At 45.0% G+C, this 25,799-nt stretch overlaps 1 protein-coding gene across 7 annotated transcripts in view; it reads left to right on the forward strand.

The window, feature by feature from the left end:
• LOC140739897 (3',5'-cyclic-AMP phosphodiesterase 4C-like) overlaps positions 1-25,097 on the forward strand; it is a 287,627-nt gene extending 262,530 nt beyond the window's left edge. For all 7 annotated transcript variants that reach the window (XM_073068546.1, XM_073068549.1, XM_073068548.1 and 4 more), the window contains 8 exons: positions 4,251-4,405; positions 7,766-7,864; positions 10,222-10,386; positions 11,204-11,303; positions 12,070-12,224; positions 14,023-14,145; positions 15,603-15,785; positions 23,913-25,097. In XM_073068546.1, the coding sequence (XP_072924647.1) occupies positions 4,251-4,405; positions 7,766-7,864; positions 10,222-10,386; positions 11,204-11,303; positions 12,070-12,224; positions 14,023-14,145; positions 15,603-15,785; positions 23,913-24,410 (1,478 nt within the window). In that variant the 3' untranslated portion in view covers positions 24,411-25,097. The remainder of the gene's footprint in view (positions 1-4,250; positions 4,406-7,765; positions 7,865-10,221; positions 10,387-11,203; positions 11,304-12,069; positions 12,225-14,022; positions 14,146-15,602; positions 15,786-23,912) is intronic.
• The last annotated feature ends 702 nt before the right edge of the window (positions 25,098-25,799 follow it).

Genomic DNA, 25,799 nt, shown 5'->3' on the forward strand with positions numbered 1-25,799 from the left:
TTCAGGACTGGAAAGGAAGGGGGAGGGAAGATGCCAGAGTAAGAAGATGGGGGAGGAAGGGAGGAATACAAGCTAAAAAGTGATTGGTGAAGCCAGGTGGGTGGTGGAGGTGGGGGGGGGGGGGGGGATGAAGTAAGAAGCAGGGAGGTGATAGGTAGAAAATGTAAAGAGTAGGAGAGGAGAGTGGACCATGGGAGAAGGGGAAAGAGGGGGCTCACCAGGGGGAGGTGATGGGCAGGGGAGGAGAAGGAGGTAAGAGGGGGACCTAAATGGAGAAATAAAGAAGAGGGAAGGAGGAGGAAAAATATTCACAGTTGGAGCAATCGATTCCATGCCTTCTGATTGGAGGCTTCCTACACAGAATATAGTGTGTTGCTTCTCCAGTCTGAGTGGCCTCATTGTGGCAGAAGAGGAGGCTGTGGACTGACGTCAAAGTAGGAATGGGGATTAGAATTGGAATGGTTTGGACATCAGGAAATCCTGCTTTTTGCAGATGGATTGAAGGTGTTCAAGAAAGCAATCCCTCAATCTACGTTGGGTCTCGCCAATGTAGAGGAGGCCCCCGTCAGGAAAGCTGGTTGCAGAAGAAAAACCCCAACAGATTCACAGGTGTTGCTCACCTGTTTGTGGCCCTGAATGGTGGTAAAGGAGGAGGTGAATGGGTAGGTGTAGCACTTCTGCCACCTGTAGGGATAAGTGCTAGCTGGGAGATTAGTGAAGAAGAAAAAATGAACAAGGGAATCGGGGGAGCGATCCCTGTGGAAAGCAGAGAGCGGGGGTGGGAGATAAAGATGTGTTTAGTGGTAGGTTCCGTTCCAGATGGCAAAAGTTGCAGAGAATGGTGTGCTGGATGTAAAGGCTCATGGGTTGGTAGGTGAGGACAAGATGAACTCTATTCCAGTTAAGGCAGCGGGAAGATGGGGTGAGCTGGACGTCCGGAGAATGGATGAAATGTGGGTGAGGGCAGCATCGTACAAAGCCCCATTCTTTGAAAAAGGAGGACATCGCTGATCGTTCTCTGATGCCCACGAAAAGAGAACCTCATCCTGGTACAGAACTGACTAGTGTGGACTAGACAAGAAGAGGCTAACACAGACCAGCCCCTTCCCCACTCTAACCCACTACATTCATGTGTCTGCTCTTTTGAGACTCCCGTTTGTATAGAGGACTCAGTGTTTGGACCCTTATGGTTTCCTGAATATTTCTTGGGACTTCTTCCTGGAATTCTGGACACCAGGTGGCAAGCGTTGCACCACTTCAGTAGATGTGTGACTTGCCAAACCCAGTGTGCCTCTGTCCAAGCCAGTAAACTCCTGCCACTGTACCTGCGACAAGAGATTCTGCAGAGGCTGGAACTCCAGAGTAATAAGCACAAAATGCTGGGGTAACTCTGCAGGTCTGGCAGTGTCAATGGAGAGGAGCAAAGAGGCGACGTTTCAGGCTGAGATCCTTCATCATGTGCCAACGTCGTCCAGGGAGACAGCTTCAGAACTGAGAAATAGTCACAATTAGTTATAAATTGGTCACAATAAGAGAAACTGTGTGGGTTGAAGAGCTTCACTTTTAATTAGAAGATTGTGTGTTCAGGTCTGACTTATGGGCTTAGACACAAATATGTAGTCTAATGACCCTTACTGTCAAAAAAGCTGATCCCCATCTACTATTCCAAGTGTCTTTAGTGACAAGGTACAATTCCAAGAAAGAGCCCAGGAGTTTTCTGTAGCGTCCAGGACAATCAGCATAACTAATACATTTCTTCTGATCGTTGTTACCTTGCCTTCATGGGATTTGGGTGTGAACAATTTGCCAGCTGCATTTCTGACGCAGGTGACTATAGCTCATGTATAAGGCATAGTTAGTAAGCTTGTGGATCATGCTAAAGTAGGTTCCACTTTCTCCGTAGACAGTGGAGAAAGTCATCAAAAGTTAACAGATCTTGGGTAGGTAGGTAGGTAGATAGGTAGATAGAAGATTAGCAAATAGCATTCAATTTGGATAAGTTGAAAGTGTTTTTTTTTTGCATTGTGGGAAATCAAACCAGTTATAGAGTAAATGGAACAGAGAAACCTAGAAATACAAGATCCCTTTACCACCCCCCCCCCCCCCATTAATGTTGAATCAGGTTTGCAGACCTAGCCAGTGAGACAGAAAGCACTGACTTTGAGTAAGTATATTAACCATCTATTTACAAACAGTAAGAATTTGACTGAACGTTCATGTTCCCCAAGCTACAGACACTATAAAGCTGAATATTCAACAAACATACTTAGTTCAAAGTGAGTGCAGAGCATACCTTCCTAATGACTGTGCACTGCTTGCCTTAAACACTGGGAGAGAGTGGAGGAACCTCCCACAAACGTTCTCTATATACACACAGGATATTTGAAACTGGACATCAATCAGTTAACCAATGGGAAAAGGAGCTGGAATTTCTAAACTAACCATCATGATGGAAGTTACTTTTGACAGGCAGAATAAGGGCACCATCATATCCATATACTAATCAAAATGCCTTTTAAGTGGTATTGTATCTACATCAACCATTGCTCCAGCAGTTCACTATATATACACACACATAGTTTGCTCAAAGCAGCATCACAGATAGACAGTGTGTCATAAGGGGACAGGAGGCTGGACCCAAGTGCAGGACACAGGCACTGGACAGGAACAACTAAACGAGAGACAAGACGTGGAGACCGTGGTGTGCGTGAGGGAGGTGACGTTCAAGGTGATTGTGGGGTTCCAGGAGAGTCTTAGAATTCAGGCAAGGAGGATCCCAGAGTTCACTGGGCATAACTCCTAGGCAGGGCCCAGACCTCCCAGGCAGGAACACGGGGGCCTGAGCAGGTCACAGGGCACCTGGGTAGGTTGCAGGGCACAACCTGTTAGCAGCAAGGGATGGAAAGGGGCAGAGACCTCTGAGCAGGCCACATAACTCCTAGGCAGGGCCCAGACCTCCTAGGCAGGGCCTGGACCTCCCAGGCAGGAACACGGGGGCCTGAGCAGGTCACAGGGCACCTGGGTAGGTTGCAGGGCACAACCTGTTAGCAGCAAGGGATGAAAAAGGGTAGAGTCCCCCACCAGGCAATGGCAGTCTGGCCAGGCTTGCCCAACAGAGGCAAGGGATAGGAAGGGAACTAGGTCCAGGGTGACTGCCAGACTTACTCAAAGGACTCATCTTTAACAAGGGGAACTCCAAGCCAGGGCAACCAGAAGAACAGGATAAGCAGGACAACCCCCACTCCACTCAGTCCCAGAGCCCCTATGTACACCACCAGCCGATGGGCATCAGGTGCGCCTCCTTGAGCCCCAACAAGCCACGATGATCCACAGGTGTGACTAATTGGGCTCAAGGGCGAAAGGAGGGACGGCTACAAGACCCGGAGTCTGGAGTCTGCGGACCAGATCAAGACCCGGAGTGCGGGCTCTGGACCGGACCATAACACAGTGTGGTGAAGAGTGTGTTTGGCACAGTAGCTTTCAGTTAGGCCATTTATTAGGGACGTATGTTGCAATTTATCAAATCATTGATGAGAAGGCACTTGGAGTATTGTGTACTGTTTTAGGCACCCTCTTGTAGGAAAGGCATCATTAGACCAGAAAGAGTGCAGAGAAGATGTTGCCAGGATTTGAGGGCCTGAGTTATGGGGAAAGGTCTGACAGGCTAGGACTTTATTCCTTGGAACTCAAGAGGCTGAGTGTGACCTATGGAGTCTTATAAAATCATGAGGGGTAGAGACATAATGAACACACATAATCTGTTCTCCCCCCGCCCAGGAGCAGAGGCTTAAAGTTAAGAAGTCAAAGATTTAAAAGGGACCTGAGGGAAAACTTCTTCATGCAGCCTGTGATGTGAATAGGAAATAAACTGCTGGAGCATGTGGTTGATGTAGATACAATAATAACATTTTGGAGACATTTGGAGAAGTGTAGGGATTGAAGAGGTTTAGAGCAGGGGTTCCTAAACTGGGGTGCATGGACTCCTCAGTTAATAGTAGGTGTCCATGGCATAAAAATAGTTGTGAACCTCTGGTTTGGAGGGATGCGGGCCAGAGGACTAGCTCAGTGGACACCAGGGCTGGCATGGATGGATTGGGGAGAAGGAACCATTTCCATGCTGTATGACTCCAACTCAAAGTGATTCTCATTGGCTGTGAAGCACCTGGGGTCTGCTGGAATTATGTAAACCAGTATGGAAATGCACCACTTTCTCTTTATATTTTCCAACTGTCTGTTCTGCTCTTTCAAAGACAAACCACATGAAATGGAAGTGCCTCGGGGCAGGGAGAAGGAACTGGAGACCATGGGACAAATCAGTGGCTTGAAGCACAGCCTGAGCGTGATCTCCTCTGCTGACATCCCACGATTCGGTGTGCAGACCAACCACGAAGCTGAGCTGGAATCGGTACACAAGAAATTCTTTCTACACCTTTTAACTCATCGTCCTGGGGCACTTGCTTTTGTGTCAAGTGGAGAATTATGTGCGCAGTGGAACATTTAGGTATTGGAGATATTGCAGCTCAGATACAAACTGTAGCCCCCACTATGCTGCCTGATCAAACACTGCCAGGGTAGGGACACACAGGTCACATATCAGATAAATTTGCTCTCAGCAGGTTTACATCTTACCCTCTTGGGCAGCATGGTAGTGTAGCATATTGCCTAACGCTATTATAACACCAGCGGGCTGGGTTCAATTCTTCCACTGACTGTAAGGAATTTGAGCAGTCACCCTGTGACCATATGGGTTTCCTCCCTCATCCCAAAGACATACAGATTAGTAGGTTAACTGTGCACGTGTGTAATGGGCTTGATAGGCCAGAAGGTCATGCTACTGTGCTTTATCTCAAATCTAAAATGTAAAAAAATCAAAATTCTACTTCTACACTGTTCCATCAAACTCTCCCAGAACAGTGACTAAACAGGTTGTTTTGTTATTGTGGCCTTTTAAAAATTTCTGCTGAAATTCCAATTTATTTTGCCTTGTGCAATTTTTTTCATCAATTGTGTGTGTGTAGGCCTCCGTTAGTCTTGTGAGACCATGGATCTGCGCCTGGAGTTTCCAGGGCGCAAGCCTGGGCAAGGTTGTATGGAAGACCGACAGTTGCCCAATCTGCAAGTCTCCCCTCTCCACGGCACCAATGTTGTCCAAGGGAAGGGCATTAGGACCCATACAGCTTGGCACCGGTGTCGTCGCAGAGCAATGTGTGGTTAAGTGCCTTGCTCAAGGACACACACACACACACACACACACACACACACACACACACACACACACACACACACACACACACACACACACACACACACACACACACACACACACACACACACACACACGCACACACCTCAGCCAAGGCTCAAACTAGCGACCTTCAGATCACTAGACGAACGCCTTAACTACTTGGCCATGCGCCAACACTTTCATCAATTAACCAATTCAGATAACATTTTTTAACTTTTTTTCAAAATATTGCATGAAATACAAATATCTCAATACATTTAAGAATGATATTTCATGCAGTTATTTTAATCTTGCTGCAAATGAATTTACCACAATTGATGAATAATTTTTGAATTAAACTCTGAAATCCCTGATTATAAATTATCAAAAACTGGCTTCAGAAGTTGTACAAAGCAGTCACTGTGGCATTTTTATGAGCAGTGATCAGTATCCTTGTAATTACAAAATTTTGATTAAAAGCTTTTGCAATGCACTTTTTGAACATCTTACGTCAAAAAGACTAATTTTATGAACCTCCTGCCTTTATTAACCTGGTCACTTAATGTAAGACCTGAGAAGTCAAGACCAAAGATGAACTCTATCAGAAGCAGGCTAAGCACTGACTGGAGTTCTGATCACTACGGGAGTGAGCTGGAGAAGGTGCAGAAGAATTTTATGGGGATATTAAAAGATTTATTGTGAGGGGAAAAACTATTTTTCTTTAAACTGAGGAGATGAAAAACGGGTTAATAAAGGTTTATGTAGTTATGGTAGAGTGCACAGAAAGAGTAGGGAAAAGGGTGCAGGATGCCGGAATTATGTTGCTGAACAACGGAAGGACAGCTGGATAAGATAAAAATGCTTATGCAGCCATCCTTCAAATGTGTCTCTACCTGTTGTTCAAACAGTGGTTCTAGAGTCCAACTACTTTTTGAATGAAGAATAAGTTTTCTTCAACTTTCCTTTATCCCTTTAACCCATCTCTTCCCTGTGTCCTCTGTCAATTTCCTTAAATCCTAGCTAATGGCCTCACTGCACAGGAAAACTTGACCTTTTTATTCATCCCGGAATTTAATATACTTCAGTTGCTTCTCTCTTGGTCTCTTCAATTCAAAACAAATCCAGTCTAACCAAACTTAGTTTACAATAATAATCCACGCAGGCTTTGACAGCGATATTGTTTCCACTGGGGAGGACGTCTAGATCCAGAGGTCACTGATTAAAAATAAGGGGTTGGCCATTCTTGACAGTGATGAGGAGAAATTTCTTTACCCACAGGGTAAGGAATCTTTAAATTTTAAACCCTATGAAGACTGTGGAAGCTGAGTCCCTGAGTAGATGCAAGTGTGAGATTGATATTTTTAAATATTAAGGTAAGCATGGGATATGGGGTTAGTGTAGGAAAATAACACTGAGTGAAAACTCAGCTATAGTATTGAAAGGTGGAGCAGACTGTAAGACCAACTCCAGCTTCTAATGTTCTAATTAAACATCTAAGGACAGGGAGGTTGGGAATTGGGGTTAGCACTTTAATTAGTCCTGTACTTGCTGATGTTTAGAACAAGAGAGGATCTCAATGAAACCTACTGGACATGGAGAGGATGCTTCCTATAACACACCTCAGATTACAAGGACAACCCTTTAGAACAGAGATAAGTAGGAATGTCATTAGCCAGAGGGTGGTGAGTCTGTGAAATTCTATTGCCACAGACTAGTGTGGATGCCAAGTCATTGGAGGGTGATAGGCTCTTGATTAATACGGGCTTCAAAGGTTACAGAGAGAGGGCAGGAGAATAGGGTTGAGAGGGAAATTAAATCAGCTGTGGTGCATGGTGGAGCAGACGCACTGGGACAAATGCCCTAACTCTGCTCTTGAGTCTTATGACATGGCCAGAATGGCTCCTGTCAATCTCCATGTTTCTACGCTGGCTGAAATGTGTGTGGAGCATGCTCACAGGGGGGTGAATTTCCAGTACCAAGGGTTTCAGACCACTGTCAAAAACCATGGGAACCCTGCTGATTTTGGAAATAATTTGTGCTTGAAACTTCATGATCTTCTGCACGGGTCTGGCCAATCTTGGTCCTGACACAAATCACTTTCCATCGCAGCTATGTTTGCAGCGGCAACAAAATGTATGAATGCGGTAGCTGAACTGCAACACGTCCATTTCCTGACCACAGTTGTTTAGTACATTGCATGTGAATTTTCTGAGGTATCTCAGGGAATGCTAACACAGGAACACTTCAACAGGTTAGTTATAGGTTCGACTCTCTTTAAACCCATAAGCTTTAATTTTAGATGAGTAAACACCAAATTTCTCTCCTGAACAACTGCACACCGGTGTGAGACTGCAGTCGCTCTAGCTGCCTTTAGTTATGTTAGCCATGTCTCCTCATACTTGTTTCTGAAGTGACAGAGGAAACTGAACTTGATCCTAAGGGATTGTAGTACTTAGAAAGGGTGGACGAGAAGATGAACTGGTCCACAGCAGAACGTATGTTTCCTGCTTATTAACAGGTATTGATTTTGTGGTCTTCTAGGAACTGGAACATCTCAATGACTGGGGTCTGAATATCTTTAAGATTGGGGAGTATTCCTATGAACGACCACTTACGGTTGCAATGCACGCCATCTTCAAGGTAAGACAGTCAATGTGGTTTTCAGAAACGATTGCATTCACTGCTTGACACCTGCTTGCCTGGCAATCCCGCAATTGTCAGGTAATCCTGCTCTGTGGAGCCATATGTAGAACCGGGGATGGATCTCGCTGGTCCATTCTATCCTGTTCCATTAGTTTAGCAACGTCTCAAATCACCGTAGCTCACTGAAGACACAGGACAAACTCAGCCCTCTGTTTGACATTGGCTGGGCGACCATCCACTGGGAATTCTAGTTTCTCACCAAGAGCCTGCAGGGTAAAGGGAAAGTGGATGTGTCAACTTTAAGGATGATGGTGACTCCTGGGGGGGGGGGTGAGTAACGCACTTAAGATCCAGGTTTGCCAATAGCTTTGCCATGATCATATGATCTCAGCCGCATATCACCCCTAGCACCCCAATTGCCATTCCCAGCTATATGAGACCCAGCTCCCTCACAACTTGGAAAATGAACAGATCTTTCATTGGATCATTCTTGACTATCAGATAAATGGACTTTTTCATGTTGATGAACCTTCTAATCAAATGGGGACTAAAAGCTTTTTTTAATGTCCCAGTAGCTCCAGGAATAAAGTAGCATTAGAAAGTTACTTTAACAGCAATCTGAAGACCTCAGTTACATTGATAGCTGACGCCTTTAAATTTGAAATTACCATGCAATTAAAAACCATCTGGTGGTATAGTGGTATCAGCACTGGACTTCAAGGCAGATGGTCCTGAGTTCAAAACCCAGCTGGGTCCCAACCTGGGCATCAGCAGTATCTGCACAGAAGAAAGGCCTGGCAATCTACTTCAGTATCTTGCCATGAAAACACTGTGGACCCTCTGGTCCATGAGGTCACAAAGAGTCGGACTTGGAGTCCTGACGAAAGGTCTCGGCCCAAAACGTCGACAGCGCTTCTTCCTATAGATGCTGCCTGGCCTGCTGCGTTCCACCAGCATTTTGTGTGTGGGACTCGACTAAATGACTGAATGACAAATGCAATTAAAATTATCTACTTTATAAATCCCATTAGGGAAGATGGCCTGCCCCTAATACCCTAGTCTGATGTGCAGATGACTCCATACCAATGCAAGATATGGTCAAAATAGAACTTTGTACAGCTTTTGCAAAAATCCCTTCCCTTTCATTTTAGCCCACTGTTTATAAAGGGTGATATTGAATTGGCTTTTCTGATTGTACTTTTGCAGTTGACTGCTACTTTTCAGTCCCCTTATTTTTTTGGCCCTACTTTATTTTGCAGCTTTGCACCATTAGAAGTTAATTTTATTGTCAAAGTATGCGTGTACCCCCCCCCCCCCCCCACTCCCTTCCTTGCACAAAAAAACTAATAGATCGCCTACATGGAAACTGGCATCTGGAACATCAAAAACTTAAAAGCCCCCAAGCCCCTCCCTTGCAAAAAAGAAGTGATGAAATTATGGCAAACCCCCAACCCCTCCCTCGCAGAAAAAAAACAGCAACAATAGGTGTATAAGATGATGAGGGGCATTGATCGTGTGGATAGCAAGAGGCTTTTTCCCAGGGCTGAAATGGCTAACATGAGGAGACGTAGTTTTAAGTTGCTTGGAAGTAGGCACAAGGGGATGTGAGGGGTAAGTTTTTCCACACAGAGAGTGGTGGGTGCGTGGAATGTACTGCCAGCAAAGGTGATAGAGGCGGATACAACTGGGTCTTTTAAGGGATTCTTAGATAGGTACATGGAGCTTTCTAACAATAACATCAAATCCCCAATCCCTCACTCGCAGAAAAAACAACAACAATAACATCAAAGCCCCAACCCTCTCTGACAGACACAAAAAACTAACATAAAATAAACTAAAATTGCCCACACAGAAAAACACCAACAACAGACTCCAAATCCCCAACTCCTCCCTCTCGCAAAAAGTAACATATCGCCCACCGGCAATAATACTTAGATTTAATATAAAGCTTCATAACTAACCTGCATTAAAGTCCATCTTCCAGTAATTCACTTAATTAGTTGATGTCTCTATAATTTTATACTCCTACTGGCCTTGCTTAATTACCCACAGTGTTTTCAGCAAACTAGGATCTATACAGTTAGATATATTTTTCGTAGCGGGGAGTTAAGGCCTCAGCTGATTACTACTGACCCTTGACATTCCATAAAGAACTCCCACTAGGCCTAGGTCGGATTTTGAAATAAGGTTCCAGGCTACAAGAATTGGTTCTCAGTTCAACGCACCTGAGTTTTTTGACATTTCACAGTTTGCCCAAAAAAATTACAGCCAATCAGGGTGAATGTTACTTAGGCAACGTTATTGAAAGACCGGCTATTCTCAATGAATTTCCGATCTTTGCTCTCACCTCAAAGTCGCGACAGCTGCTGAAGACATTTAAGATCCCTGAGGACACCTTCATCACGTACATGATGACTCTCGAGGACCATTACCGTAAAGATGTGTGCTACCACAACAATTACCACGCTGCAGATGTGACACAGTCTACACACGTCCTGCTTCTGTCTCCGGCGCTGGAGGTAGGTTTTCAACAGCTCTCAGTTTCAAGGGGTGAAACTTCAGAATCATCGTTATCATTCTAGGTTTCATGGAATGATGGAAAATTTCTGAAATATGAGGCCATTCTGTCCCTAGTGTCCATGATAGTCCATGAAGAATTACCTATCCTAATTCCACCTGGCAGCACCATGTCCATTTACATAGCCAACGTGATGAGGTTTTCTGAGCTGCAACCCCCCTAACCCTCTGGGTGAAAATTAATTTATTTCCCTCCCTTCAAATCCTACTACCAAAGCCATGTCTTCTGGTTCTTCATTAATATTAATGACTGGGCCCTGCATAATTAAGTCTCTAAAGGACTATGGGTGGAACTGGAATGTATCATCCTTTGCCCGTGAGTAGATGGATGGATGTGTGTACGCTTGAAAAGCTGCAAAACCTCCACTAAATGTGCTTCTCTGCTGCTTTTGGAACTCCCCCCCCCCCCCCCATCCAGTAGCACTGTAGGACCACTATCACCACATGCACTGCAGCAATTTGACAAGCACAGTATTTATGTGGCTGGTCCAGGTTAGATTCTGGTCAGTGCAACCTCCAAGATGTTGACGGTGGGGCTTTGTCTATGGTAATGCTGTTGAGTGTCAAGTATAAAGGGCTAGATGGCCACTGTCTGGCATCTGATGTGACAATATTACCTATCAATGATCAGCCTAAACTTTCCAACATGGGAAGTGTAGTCAATTACACGGGTATTTGCTGGTGTTTCTCAGGAAACTCCAGGCTCCTCTTCAATGATTGAAAGTACTGGTGGTGATTTCTCCTGACTTTGTCTTCCAGGCAGTCTTCACTGACCTTGAGATAATGGCTGCAATTTTTGCCTCTGCAATCCACGACGTCGACCATCCAGGTGTCTCCAACCAATTCCTCATCAATACCAGTAAGTGTTGTTGATGGCTGTGCTAGTCAGAAGGGATTCACTCTTTGGCTGTAAGCCCTCAGATGCTTTCAGTTCCTTTTATTCCAGTTACTTATTACTGGACATTTGTTTGAAAATGGTTCATTGAGAAGATAATTATTTAATACATCACTAGTTGCCCAGCACAGTGGTTCCCTGGGCCATTTCAGAGAATAGTTAAGAGTTCCTTTGATCTGTGGAAGGTTTGTGCTCCAGGGAAAGAAGGAATATTTTGTATGTTTGGTGCTCTGAAGTAATGAACAGTCTATTATACTTAGAAAATGTTGTGGGAAGTATTTAAGGTATTTGAATAACTACTTTTCAAAATCCTTGTATTTCTCTCTGATACAGACCATACCTTCTCCTACTTTTCTTTCTCCACCGCCATTTTCTCTTTCTCCCTGTCTTTCTCTGTCTCCCCAACTCCCACCAACATTTCCTTTTCTCTCTAACCTTCAGTGTCTCATTCTATCATCTCCCCTTTTCTTTCATTTATCAAATTTCCTTTTGCATCACCGCCTTTCTTCCAAATTTGTCCCATATTTTGCTGTCTAGCTCCATTTTTCCATGCTCTTGTCTACCTAGTCTCTGAATTCCCCATTGACTCCTCCTTCCCCTTATCTCTTTCCCATTTCTCCCTCTTTCCCTTGAATTCCTCCACTAAATCTGCTTCTGATGTTCTGCATCCATCTGTGTCCCCAGCTCTATCTCCGTTCTACTTATCCTGTCTCTCTGTTGTGCTTTATAGATTCCGAGTTAGCACTGATGTATAATGATGCCTCTGTTTTGGAGAACCACCACCTGGCTGTGGGCTTTAAACTGTTGCAGCAAGAGAACTGCAACATCTTTCAGAACCTGTGCAAGAAAGAGCTTCAGAACCTTCGCAAAATGGCCATTGACATGGTTTGTACAACAACTTCCACCACATGTCCATCACAGTCCAAATTCAGTCAGCAGGCTCGTTCCCTAACTCCTGTTCCCAGCCAGCACAGCCATATGTATTTGCCAAACTGTTCCAGTTTTTCCTTTTGTTTAAGAACAATTATGCCTTAATAACTATTTCAATTTGACTTCCCATGGGTTTAATTTCATTTCTTTCTGAGTGACCTTAAAATAATATGGTGAGTTTAGTAGATCTACACCAGTGCCTATTTAGGGGAGAGGGAGAGGGAGAGAGAGAGAGAGAAGAAAAAAAAAGAAAACGAACAGTTGGGATTTCTTTAATCTGGTCCAGTAACTCACACCAGCATTTTACTAACTGATGCATAGATGCTGAACAGGCTATCCTGTAAACTCTGAGCAGTGTTTCAAGGCCTTTGAGCTCTGGGGAGCTGCCTTTGTCTGTGAAAGCTTCAAGATTCTTTCTTTCAGTGAGTTGCCTCTCAGTTGTTAAACCTTTAAAGTTTAGATGTTCTCAGTCCCTTACCGCTCTGTTCCATCTCCTGTGTACTTAGACACTGCATTTTTATCTTAACTCCAGCTTGCATACTAATGCACTGCTTGTCCTTTGGCTCTGCATTCTCCTCAGCTTATTCACTTATCAATCTATTTTCACTATTTATTAACACACTTTTCATTCTAGATGCTCTTCCTTTCTTTGGTAAGGCACCCATTAATTTCCCCACCAAGTACGCTCAGCTGAACGGTTTATAACCCCCAGTGCATATTCTATCATTCTTCATAAATATTGGCATCACATTAGGTATTTGCCTGTACTTAAGCCACTACCTCATCTTCTACTGAAATATTAAAAATATGTGGTAATACCTTTGTTTTTTTCTTTCCTAAATACTAATAAAACATTTGTCTGTAATCCATCTGGATCAGGGTTGAGCTTGGTTGTTTTATTTAATATACAGTATGTACTTTCCTGTTAGCTCAATACTTATTATATCATCAGATGTCATGTCTATCTGTTTAGTAAATACTCCAGGAAATGATGATATCGTAGTTCTGTCATCACTTTATCATAACCTACTATTGCCCTGTCTATCCTCTACTGGCACTATTCCTATCCCAGCCTTTTCTTCATAATAAAATAAAACATATTTGCTCTTGTTTCATGCTCTGTTATAATTTAATTACATAGTTCCACCTTACTTTCCTATTTTTTTAAAACTTCTGTCCTGTTGTTTTCTCTCTTAATAAGCATTCTTTGTGTACTTCCTTACCCTCAGCTGTGAATGCTCAATGCGTTTGGTTTCTTTCCTTTTCACACAATATAAACTCAACGTTTAAGAGAAGTTTGGATAGGTACATGGATAGTAGGGAATATGGAGGGTGCATGGCGACGGGAGTAGGCAGCTTAAATGGTTTCAGCATGGACTAGATGGGCCGAAGGGCCTTGTCTGTGCTGTACTTCTCTATACTTTTCCTGCACACTGGTGAGTGCCATTTTAAATTGTAGTCAGTTACCTGTATTATCGCCCATTTATTTTCCCATTCTCAGCCCCTCAAACTCAGCTTGTCTATAAACCTGGCTCTCAAAATTGTTAAATCCTTCACTATAATCAACTTAAAATGGATTAGTTAAAATATTCTTCAACTTCTATTTCTTGTGTCTGACCTGGTAAACTGTGAAACTGATATGAAAGACAGATGGGATCCCTGATGGAGAGTCTGTCTGAGGTGGGGACCCTGACAGCGAGGTGCCTCCTGTTTTGGTAATTGGTTATATCTCTCTACCCCCGTCCTGATCCAGGTGTTGGCCACAGACATGACCAAGCACATGAACCTACTGGCAGACTTGAAGACAATGGTGGAGACAAAGAAAGTTACAAGTTTAGGAGTCCTATTGCTGGATAATTATTCTGACCGGATACAGGTACAGATTTTCCTAGTTTACATAACTGCTACGTCAAACATTTTCCTGTTACTTAAAATTTAGATCAATTTTTAATGTATTTGTTTCAACAATGCTCCAAATATACTCTAAGAATCAAAAAGCACCGATCTTAAACATGGTTTAAGATCCCTTTGTTAAGCAATGACAGATCTGTGGCTGTCAGTTTAATTTTGACTCACTTGATAACACCAGTGCATTCCCCTTTATTAGACAGCAGACCTGTGCTAAACACAACCCTACTCCGATATCACACAGTAATAGACCTGTCTATTATAAGAATCACCTCTACACAAAGTACTATATCAATGGTTTAACGGTTCAATTTAATGTCAAGAGAATGTATACAGTATACAGCCTGAAATCCTTACTCTTCACAAACATCCACAAAAGAGAGAGGGGAAAAAGCCCAAAGAAGGAATGACAGAAAAACATTAGAATCCCAAAGCCCCCTCCCACCTCCCACCCTCAAGCAGCAGCAAAGCATCAATCCTCCCCCCACTTGCTCCAGCAAAAACATCAGCCCCCCCCCCCACCCACGATGCCAGCACTAGCAATGCCGTAATCTAGAGTGCATCAAAAACTACAGTCTATCCCAACACTTCTCAGACGGGCTCTCTTTCACAGGGAAGGGAGAGAGAGATGTCGCTCCTGTCACAGCGAAAGGGAAGCCAACAGCTCGCTGTTTGGATGTTACAATCCGCAGCGTCATATATGTGAGTTCCCCCAACTCAAGCATTAGCAGATTCTCTCTCGTCATCATCATCGAGAGAGAGAGAGAGAGATCGCTCGAATGCAGAGGCCTCTGACAACTGCACTCGCTGTCTCGATATTTTGATCTGCCGCGGTGCTTCAGTCACCAACATCAGTGAAGAATCGAGCCGTCCTCAGGGCCCCATCCTGAAGGCGCTCATCTTCCAAGCCGCTCCTGGTGATCCCAAAACGCCAGGCCGCTTGGCGAGTTCCGAAGAGTTAGAACCCACTGTCGGTGAAGAATGTAGTTTGAGTGTAGCAGTAGATCATGGACTGCGTCAGGACCCCAGCCACCTTAAAAAAGAAAAAAAGAGATGAAAACAGCACATTTAAACAGTTTTGTGGATGAACTAGAAGAAGTCGCCTAAATTCACAAAAACCTCTGATGCCGTCTTTAGCTCCTTCTGTTCCCAAAGTTACATAGCAACAGATTTGGCCCTTCACAACTATGCAGTAAAAGACCTTGACCTGGGACTAATGTCCCCATTTTTGCAGACAGACCTGGTCTCATCATTACTGTATCCCAGTGACCTGCCACTATTACCAGATGAAGTTCTTAACTCCAGGCCTGTGGCCTGAGTGCTGCTGATGCCTTCTCGATTGAGAGTGGTGGAGAAATAGGGTACCAGTGGGCGGGCTGTGGTTTTTAGGAAGTGCACTGAGCCTCCTGATGTTTCTTTCCACAGGTTCTGCAGAACATGGTGCACTGTGCTGACCTGAGCAACCCCACCAAGCCCCTGCACCTGTACCGCACCTGGGTGGACAAAGTCATGATGGAATTCTTCCGCCAGGGGGATCAAGAGCGTGAGCGGGGCATGGATATCAGCCCAATGTGTGACAAACATACTGCTTCCATTGAGAAAACCCAGGTTAGATGGCAGAAGTCCCAGGCAGATGGGCGGGAGGGGGAGAGAGATAGAATATCACCAATCTAGTCTTATCATGCAGTCTCCAGTAATGATAGTGAACAATCCTGAAGCACCCCCCCCCCACCCCACAACATACCTCACTGCTTAACATTGCAAGAAGGTAATGGAAAGTTAAATGTATGGCCACAATTTATCATCTGAGTAGAGAGTAGTATGTCAGTCCATCTTGTTCTCCACTTCCAGAAGACTTAAGAGCTGAATTAGGCCTTTTAACCCACAGAGTCTGCAATTTGATTACAGCGGAGGTACATTTAATCAGCCAAATGCAGACTGTGTTGGACAGAACACAGCCCTGCAACTGAGGAAGAACTTCTGTGTGATTTTATCACTTTCTTTGAAGGCTATTAATCATTTTTGAAAACAAATCAGAGGGTTGTTTCATTGTCGGTGCAGAATCCTCAAACTAGGTTTACTGGGAGGGTAGAAAATGCTCTAAGTGCTCAGCAGGTCAGGCAGCATGCAAGGAGAGAGTAATGTCCTGTTCACGCCTTTCTTCAGAGTTCAAACAAGTTAGAAATCAAGTGTGTTTTAAGTTATAGAGGAAGAGCTGGGCGTGGAGGGATGGGGAGAACAAAGGAAATACCTGTGATAGGACTGAGGCCAAGAGGGATTGAATGAATGGGAGGGTTGTGATCTAGACACAGAGATAGTGGCAAAATTGTGTTTACTACAGCTGCCCTGTCTGCAGGAGGAGTTGTAAATAAAGATGGTTGGATAAGGACAGAGGAGAAGACAAAAAATGCTGACACTGTGGGATACTGAATACTGCAGTTACTAAAATGAAAAATTAGAAAAAATGCTGGGGAAGAAAAACACAATTAGATCAGGCAGTACCTATGGAGAAAGGGAAACTGAGTTAATGGTATAAATTGATGAACTTTCAACAAAACTGGCCAATTCTGATAAGACTAGAAAGTCAAACCAAGATAGAGCTATCACATGTAGGGGATGGGGAGTGTTTCAGAACAGAATAAGACAACTTCACAGTTCCCTGAAAGTTGGGTCACAGTTAGACAAGGTGGAGGAGAAGGCACTTGGCACATTGGCCTTCATTAGTAAGGACACCAAGTATAGGAGTTGGGATATTTATCTTGCAGTCCACCCCTGCAGTACTGTGTAGAGTTTTGGTGACCCTGTTACTGAAAAGACATCATTTAGATTAAAAGAGTACAAAGAACATTTACAAGAATGTTGCCAGGACCCGAGGGAGAAGTTGGACAAGCTGGGACTTCATTCTTTGAAGAATAGGAGATTGAAGGATGACCTTGAGGGCTTAAAAAATCACAGGGAGATATGTAGGGTCAGTGTACGGTCTCTTTCCCAAGGAAAAGGAATCAAAAATGAGGTTTAAGGTGAGAGAGGAAATACTTGAAAGAGACCTGAAAGGCAAATTTTTCATGCTGAGGGTGATGCTTATGTGGAATGAGCTGACAGGGGAAGTGGTTGATACAATAACAACATCTAATAGACACTTGGATGGATAGAAAAGCTGGGGTTCCCAACCTTTTTAATGTGATGGAGCCTTACTATTAACTGAGAGGCCCGTGGATCCCAGGTTGGGAACCCCTAACTTAGAGGAATATGAGCCAAACATGGGCAAGTGAGACTAGCTTAGATGGGTGTCTTGATCAGCATGGATGAGTTGGGCTGAAGGGCTTGCTGTGCTTACTATTTAATGACTCTATTACTTGTTATCTGAAACTTTTGAATTGACTGTTTAGTCCTGAGGGCTACATGGAAGCTTACATAGGGGTTTATTTCAATAATATGAGAGAGGATCGGAGTGGGATTGAGAGTTAAAGTGGCAGCTAACTGAAACGTGGGGTTGCCTTTGCAAACTAAATTATGCAAAGTGGTGACAACACTTTCATTCAGTTTTTGGTGTCTCCAGCATTGCGGAGACTGTATTGTGAGGACCATGAGTGAGTCACCTGGAAGTTGTGTTCAGGTTTCTGGATGGTGGGGAAGGGAGGGATAAAAGAGGGACAGAGGGTTTTGTATCCTCTGTTGTTGCATGGGAAGGTGCTGTGAGAGGAGAAGAGAGTGTTTGTGGAAATGGAGGGGAGTTGCTGAGGAATGAAAAAACTCTTATTGGGCTTCCAGCTGGGTATAGGTATCAATTTTAACAGACTTTTTGATGACAAACTCTGGCATCTTCATCAGGGATGGTGCCTGGGCATGTCTAGTCTGGTGGTATTTATACCCCCATTGTCCATCCCTCCTGACTGGTCAGTCCTCATCTAATCAGATTTCCACTGTCCCACCTTGTTTACAATCGAATTCCAGTTATTAGTCTTTGTTAAAATTATTTTCCTCTAGTTTTATTTCAATGGCTTCCTTCACCAGGAGGTCCCAAAAACCATTGGGATGCCACAGTAGTTTTTTACTGGAATTTGATTATAAACAAGGTGGGAAAGTGGAAACCTGATTGGATGAGGACTAACCAATCGGGAGGGATGGATGATGGGCTTTTAAATACCACCGGACTAGACATGCCCAGGAATCATCCTTAATGAAAATGGCAGAGTTTGTCATCGGAACAACGGTTAAACTTGATACCTGTACCCGGCTGGAAGCCCGAGAAGAGTTTATTTGTCATATAAGCCGGGAAAGCACTAGATCCTTTCCCCCTTTGAAATGTTGAAAATGGGAGGGTGAGGAAGATGCGTCTGGTGGTGGTATCACATCAAAGGTGACAGAAAATGTATTGAATGTGGAAACTGGTGGGGTGGAAAGTGGGGAGAAGAGGAACTCTAGTTGTTCTGGGTGGGAAGAATAGGGGAGATGAGAGCAGAAGTGCAGGAAATGGAACAGATGTAGTTGAGTAACTTGAAATAAATCTGGATGGCAAGCCAGGCTCAGGGAAACAGAGGGGAATGTAGGGCTTTGGTCTGGGTGTAGGTCAATGGGATTAGGCAGAATAATAGCTCAGCATGTACAAGATGGGCTGAAAGGCTTGGTTCTGCGCTGTTGTGTTCTATGACTCTATGTCAGAAAAGGAGGTGTTAAAGGATGTAGGTGGGAATGGAAATGATCAGAAGGAAGGATTAAGTTCTGTTGCACAAGAGCAGGCAGACACCCTAGTTCTACCAGGAGTGTCTTGTTTGTAAAAATTTCAGATGGAATTACAAGTGGGCTGTGCAGGGCTATGTGGGTTAGAGGAACTGTGTTCGACTCTATGGAGGGAAGATCTCCTCCGGAAGCAAGTCAGATCATGTCGAGTGGCCGTAGTGTGTCTCAGAGGAAGAGGAAACCACATTGTGAGCACACACTAGATTGGAAGAGGCACCTGTGAATCAGAGCTTCACTTGAAGGAAGTGATTGAGTCACCAAGGAAGGGGGTGTCAGAGAGCCGGTGTTTAGCTTCAGTGAGGTTGGCATTGCCCTTGTCAGCTGGTTTGATGGCAGTACTGGGTTTGGTGCTTGGTGAGAGCAGTGTTGGTTTGACACTGAATGTTAAGAAAGTGAAATATCACAGCGGGCCAGTGTGATAATATTGGGACAAGGCAGTAGGAAGCACAGGACTACAGAATGAAATCTACAAGATTTCTACCAGCATCTCTCCACTGGTTGTTGGTTCTAATCCGCCTATAGCTCTCAGCTCTGAAACAATGTTTTTCTGGGTTCAATTCCCATTCTTGGAATTAAAATGTTGGTAGCCCTATCCCTACATATGGACTGTTGAAGTGTGAAGAGAAAGCTCACCATCACCTCGGGACAAGTAGTACTGGACAGTAAATGATGTTATTGTAATCCTACATCCTCACACTCTGTGTTACTGGCTGTTTCTCCACTGAGATCCATCCAGTGTCTCAGTAGCCACTTTCCACCAGGGCTTTGAGTTACTAAGGTTGCATAGGCTGTTGTTAATCCAACTCTTTCACACAATTTTGCTATTAGAAGTGGAGCAACTGACGACAGTGTAATGTTCAATTCTGTTTGTAGCTCCTGATAAGTGAAACAGCCCATGTCTTTATACGGTAAGACCTGTACAGCATACACACATGGACTGATAAGTAGTAAGTCATTACTGTCTCAAAACAAGAAGGGCCAGGCAGTGATTATATCCACAATGGGAAAGTCTCGCTGCCTACCCCTGATATTCAAAATGCTGCCAGCAGTGTACTGGAAAATGCTATTTATCAGATACTCATGAAAACCTGGACAAATAAATGCCATGGTTGCGAAAGCATGTCAGAGGCTGGGTATCCAGTGTTGAATAACCCAGCTCTGGCATCCCAAAGCCATCCCACAAGGCAGAATTAGGCAATAAAATAGACTCCTCTCCAATTAGATGGATGAATCCAATGCCAAGGAAAGTTGTAAAATTTAATTGTAATATTTAATCAGGTTGGAGGAACAACACCTTATATACCATCTGGGTAGCCTCCAACCTGATGGCATGAACATTGACTTCTCTAACTTCCGTTAATGCCTCTCCTCCCCTTCTTATCCCTGATTTTTTCCCCTCCCCCCTTTTTTTCTCTCTGCCCATCACTGCCTGTTCTCCATCTCCCTCTGATGCTCCCCTCCCCGTTTCTTTCTCCCTAGGCCTCCCATCCCATGATCCTTTCCCTTCTCCAGCTCTGTATCACTTTCGTCAATCACCTTTCTGGCTCTCAGCTTCACCCCACCCCCTCCGGTCTTCTCCTATCATTTCGCATTTCCCCTCCCCCTCCTACTTTCAAATCTCTTACTATCTTTTCTTTCAGTTAGTCCTGACGAAGGGTCTCGGCCCGAAACGTCAACAGCGCTTCTCCCTATAGATGCTGCCTGGCCTGCTGTGTTCCTCGAGCATTTTGTGTGTGTTGCTTGAATTTCCAGCATCTGCAGATTTCCTCGAAGTTATAAAATTTGACAGCATCCAGGACAATGCAGATAAGCGAGGTTCTGGTGATGCTGTAAATCTTGAGCAACGCACACAAAATACTGGAGCAACTCAGCATCTGTAGAGGGAAAGAGACAGTTAAAGATTTGGGCTGGGACTCTCCTTCATTTCAAGTCAATCTCAAGTGCTGGGTTCCTCCCGCATTTTCAGAATCAGCTTTAATATCACCAGCATATGTCATGAAATTTGTTAACCTTATGGCAGCAAAACACAATAATAGAAAGAAAAGAACTGAATTACAGTATCAAAATATATTAAATAGTTAAATTAAATAAGTAGTGCAAAAAAATTTTTTTTAAACGTAGTGAGGTGGTGTTCATGGGTTCAATGTCCATTCAGAAATTGGATGGCAGAGGGGAGCAGCTGTTCCTAAGTCCCTGATTGTGTACCTCCTTCCTGATGGCAACAATGAGAAAAGGGCATGCCCTGGGTGATGGGAGTCCTTCATGATAGACACCAGTTTTCAGAGGCATTGCTCCTTGAAGATGTCTTGGATACTATGGAGGCTAGTGCCCATGAAGTAGCTGACTAATTTTACAAATCTCTGCAGCTTACTTCGATCCTGTGCAGTAACAACCTACCCCCCCCCCCCCCACCCACCCCAAACCACCACCGTACCAGACAGTGATACAGCCAGTTAGAATGTTCTCCGGTACATCTGTAGAAAAGTATGTGTGTTTTTGGTGACATTCCAAATCTGTGTGTGACGCCCTGGACAAAGTAGCCTGTTTTAATGGTACGGACTATGAATAATCATTCCTTTCACCATCTGAACGTGTGTATTGCCTTCAGAAACTCACCGTGTTTCCTCACCTAGGTTAGTCCAACAGCATCCTCTACTATCAAGAAAGACAAGGGCACCAGATCTAAGGGACTACCCCCTCTGGACCGCCAGATTGATTTTGAAATGTATCATTATTCTTTTATCTTTTTTATCCAAAGCGGGAAACTCCCTGCCCAACCACGCTGAGGTAGGTATTGTCTTCACTAGAAGGAATGCTCACCACTGTCTTCTCAATGACAGTCAGGAATTGGCAACAGGCGCTTGTTTGTGATATAATCACCCAAACCGCAGTGAATTAATTCATAAAAATAACAATCCAGCGCACTCACACCGTCACACAGAAAATGTCCCGGCCCCCACCCGCCCCAGCGCCCTGTGGCGATGACTGTCACTCAGTAACCTCCGTCCTGCCAGTGCCTTGTGTTTATCTGAGTGACGTTAGTTGTGTGACCAACGGTTGAATTTAACCTATGTGTCAAATCCGTCCACTATTCAGATCGTGAAGGTCCAGAATTTAATGACTAAAGTGATCTGGTTGCGACACGGAAATGCCCGCATTTTAGCTCATTCTACGGATTTGCACCGCCCCCTGTTGGCCATTTATCCGAGTGGCAGGGGATTCAATCGTTACGACTAGAGATTTCCTATACCTCCAAAATTTATGTGGAGTCTCCGGGACTTGAAGATGAACTGCCTGACATCAGTCTGAGCAATCCTAGAGGAATATCATTTCAGATGTTGAAAGGGGTATGCGGGCTTTAAAAGAATAATTCCATTAAAAGACGCAACTTCCCAGGAATTTCTCCGGGAATATTCCACAGTGTGTCCCCTTCTACCCTCTCAGATGGACAGAATTCAAGGAAGACGGGTTGGGTAGAGGAAGAGGAGGGGGTACTTTTTAATCAATATTTATCTCTCCGTATCACCGAAGCAAATGATCTGTTCGTTATCAAGTCGCTGTTTGTGGGATTTCAAACAACAACACACACAAAATGCTGGTGGAACACAGCAGGCCTGGCCTGTTGTGTGTGTGTTGTTGTTTGAATTTCCAGCATCTGCAGATTTCCTCGTGTTTGCTGTTTGTGAGATCTTGCTTTTCTTTCCGACTTATCACTTCCAAGGCATTTCATGGACTGGGCCACATTTGGAGATGTCCCACGGAAGTGAAAGGAGCCACAGAATTGCAGGCCTTATTTTCTGTGCAAAGTTTGTTTGGGTGCGGTCTTGAGTGCAAAGGCCTTGGCTTGAGTTAGGTACCCGAGTTAAAGTCCAGTGTGGCACATGAGGAATTTAAATTCAGCCAAGGAAATAAATTCTGGAATTAAAAGCACTTGCAATTCCGGTTTGTTGTCAAAGCTTAACTTGGTTCTTTAGAGACGGGAATTTCGCATCCTGCTACGGTTTGGTCTACATGTGACTCCAGAAGCGTTGACTTTTACTGCTAAGAAAGCCATTAATCTCGAAGATAATTAGGAAGAAGAGTGAAATGTTGATCCCGCCAACAAAGTCCCGTGGGTTTTCGGAAATAAAACGACAGAGGCGTTTTAAGTTTAAGGGTGGACTGTAAGAACTTCATTAGCCACTGGGGCACGGAACATAAAGCGCAGTTAAAAAGAACACAGCATAATGACGCCATCACATCAGACCAGCCTCTTAAAGTGACCCCCCCCCCCAACTCAATGTCGGTGGTCGTGAATTGTGCTGGTTTCCACCGGTTGCGTTACCACACAGTCCGCATCTGACGCCCTCAGGGGTAAGCCCGTAGAGGAAGTGTTTGAATCTCCAACTGTTGGACACGTGTTGAATGTGATGTTGAATATTTTTCTGAATAGCAGGAATATTATAAATTTAATTTGTTAGAAATAGCAAATAATAGAGGGATTGTCTTTAAGGTGAGATGTGCGGGTTGAAGTTTTCCTCCCCCACGGGGGGGGGGGGGGGGGGGTAGAACAGGCAGCCGGCTGGGGTAGCGGTGGAAATGGTGGCGTTTAAGGGGAATTTTGATAAGACACATGAAACTTGCGGGGAATGGAGGGAACAGGGGTCACGTGCGGCATTGAGGTTTAGTTTAATTTCAAACCATGGTGCAGACAGCGTGGGCCGAAGGGCCTTCTGCTGTACAGTTTTACCTTCTATGTTCCGTACAGTTGAGAAACGATTCTCTCTAGTCAGTGGGCACAACTTTTAACATGAAGGAAAGGAGATACCAGGAACCCCCTCGGCCAGAATGCAGGGGATCAACGAAGCCTTTAGGGCGGTGGTGGTTTGGGAGAATCTGGCGGCTCCGTGATGTTGAGATCCAGATTATGAAAGGAGTTGATGGCTTTTAGTGGAGGTGTGGCGGGCACCGTGAGAGGGAACACTTCTCCTAACTGGATCCTTACTTCTCCCCTAGGTTGGATTCATTGACTTCATCGTCCACCCTCTGTGGGAGACCTGGGCCGATTTGGTTTACCCCGACGCCAAGGAGATACTGGACAACTTGGAGGACAACCGCGACTGGTTCCAGAGTATGATCCCGCGCAGCCCGCCCTCGCCGGCCTCCGAGGCGGACAGAAGGGAAGTCGAGCCCAGTGAGCTGCTGGTGGTGATCGACGGCGTTAGCCCCCCGAGCGCCGAGTGCGCCTTGTCAGAGGACATGTGCAGCTACACGATCACCGAGTTGTCTGAGAGTCACCAGTCCTCGGGCGACACCCCCTCCGAAGCCAGCAAGAACCTGGAGGGCAAGCCGAGCGGCTGGACAGAGGGCGGGCGGGATGAGAGCAGCGAGCCGAAGCCTCTGGCGGAACCCAGCCGCCTCCCCGAGGAGGAGTTACCGGCAGAGGAGAACCAGACCAGAACCTCCGATCCCGGAGCTGAGCAGGGCGGTGAAAATGTGTCAGAGGCTACATAACGCAGACTCCGCCGGAATCACATACCCAACTCTTTTTATTTTCTGGCCTTGGGATCTCACGGATCACCCGCTGTTTTAAACATCAACCAGGTAGGGCTACGGAGGCAGGACCCCTGGTGTGGGGGAAGGGAGGGAATATTTCTGGGGTTCAAGGATTTGGCCAGAGACAGCCTCCTCCGAGAGGAACCGGACAATGAAAACAGGCCGTGTGGCGAGTTTTCCCTCTCCGGGCCAGGAGAGGGTTAAGATTTTAAGATAAATTGCACGCATCCTATCGCGGGCGAGCGAGGGTGTCGCACGGCGGGCACCCGGACGGAGCGAGCAGAACATTCTGTGAAACGAAGGAGGGGAGAAAGGGGGAGCGTTCGCACCTTTCCGTTTTCATTGTAAAGTATTCGCCGCAAAACAAAATGAGGTAAAGGAGCCCACACTCTGCGGCGGAACGGGGCAAGAGGACTGCCGCTCGAACTGCAAAGGTGTTAACTCGATGGGTCGAGACACTGGGCGGACTTAAAGGAAATAACAAGAAATCAGATGCCTTTTTAGACGAATTGTAAGCAGTTAGCAGCGAAACTGGACCTTTATTCAGATACCGAAAAAAAAGTTTAAAAGGTTTCGATGATCTTTTTTTTTAAAAAAACGCGTGATCTGTATTTTTGTTAAATGAATATTTTTAGATTTTTTACACGATTTGCCTTTATGTGAACTGTGTTCTGGACTGTATTGACTGCTGCCCTTATATATGGAGGTGCGATGTCCGTTGGTCAGCGAGTCTGACGGTGCGCGTAAATTTTTCCGCGTATAGTACAGATGTGTCTACTCGTGTTTATGTGTGTGTCGGTCGGTCTTCGTTAAACTGTTTGACCGTCAGTGTATGAGAGAAAGAGCCAAACTATGTCTGTGTGTGTGCGTGGGTGTCTTGTCACTCTGTGTGTGAGAGCGACCAGGAACATCAAGTTAAAGCGTACGTATATTCTCTATGCTCTCGCGGGATCGGGGGTGGAAAGTAAGATTGAACCGCCGGAGGAAGGGTGTTGGAGGTGACACCAGCGGGACTGGGTGAATGGGTGTGGGGTGCGCGGCAGCGTGTGGGGGAGATGGGAAAAGGAAGGGTGACGCTGCGACGCCATCCCGACATTTGGTAAAATGATCCATTCGAGCGCGAAAACTCGCTGCCCATTGGCACCGAGATTAACTTGCGGAGTAAGAACTTGTCCTGCCGTCAGTTGTTGTAAAAGGGGCTTCGGTGGGTATCCGTGCCCATCCCCTGGGGGCTAAGGATGGGGCGGGAGTGCGCACGAAAATGACCACGGGTTAAAGGAGGAACGTTCTGCCGAGGGTGAAATGCCAGTGTGACCATGAGGGTTTGCAGAGGGGAATTTAAATTAA

This window comes from Hemitrygon akajei, chromosome 16 (assembly GCF_048418815.1).
Source record: "Hemitrygon akajei chromosome 16, sHemAka1.3, whole genome shotgun sequence".
NCBI lineage: Eukaryota > Metazoa > Chordata > Chondrichthyes > Myliobatiformes > Dasyatidae > Hemitrygon > Hemitrygon akajei.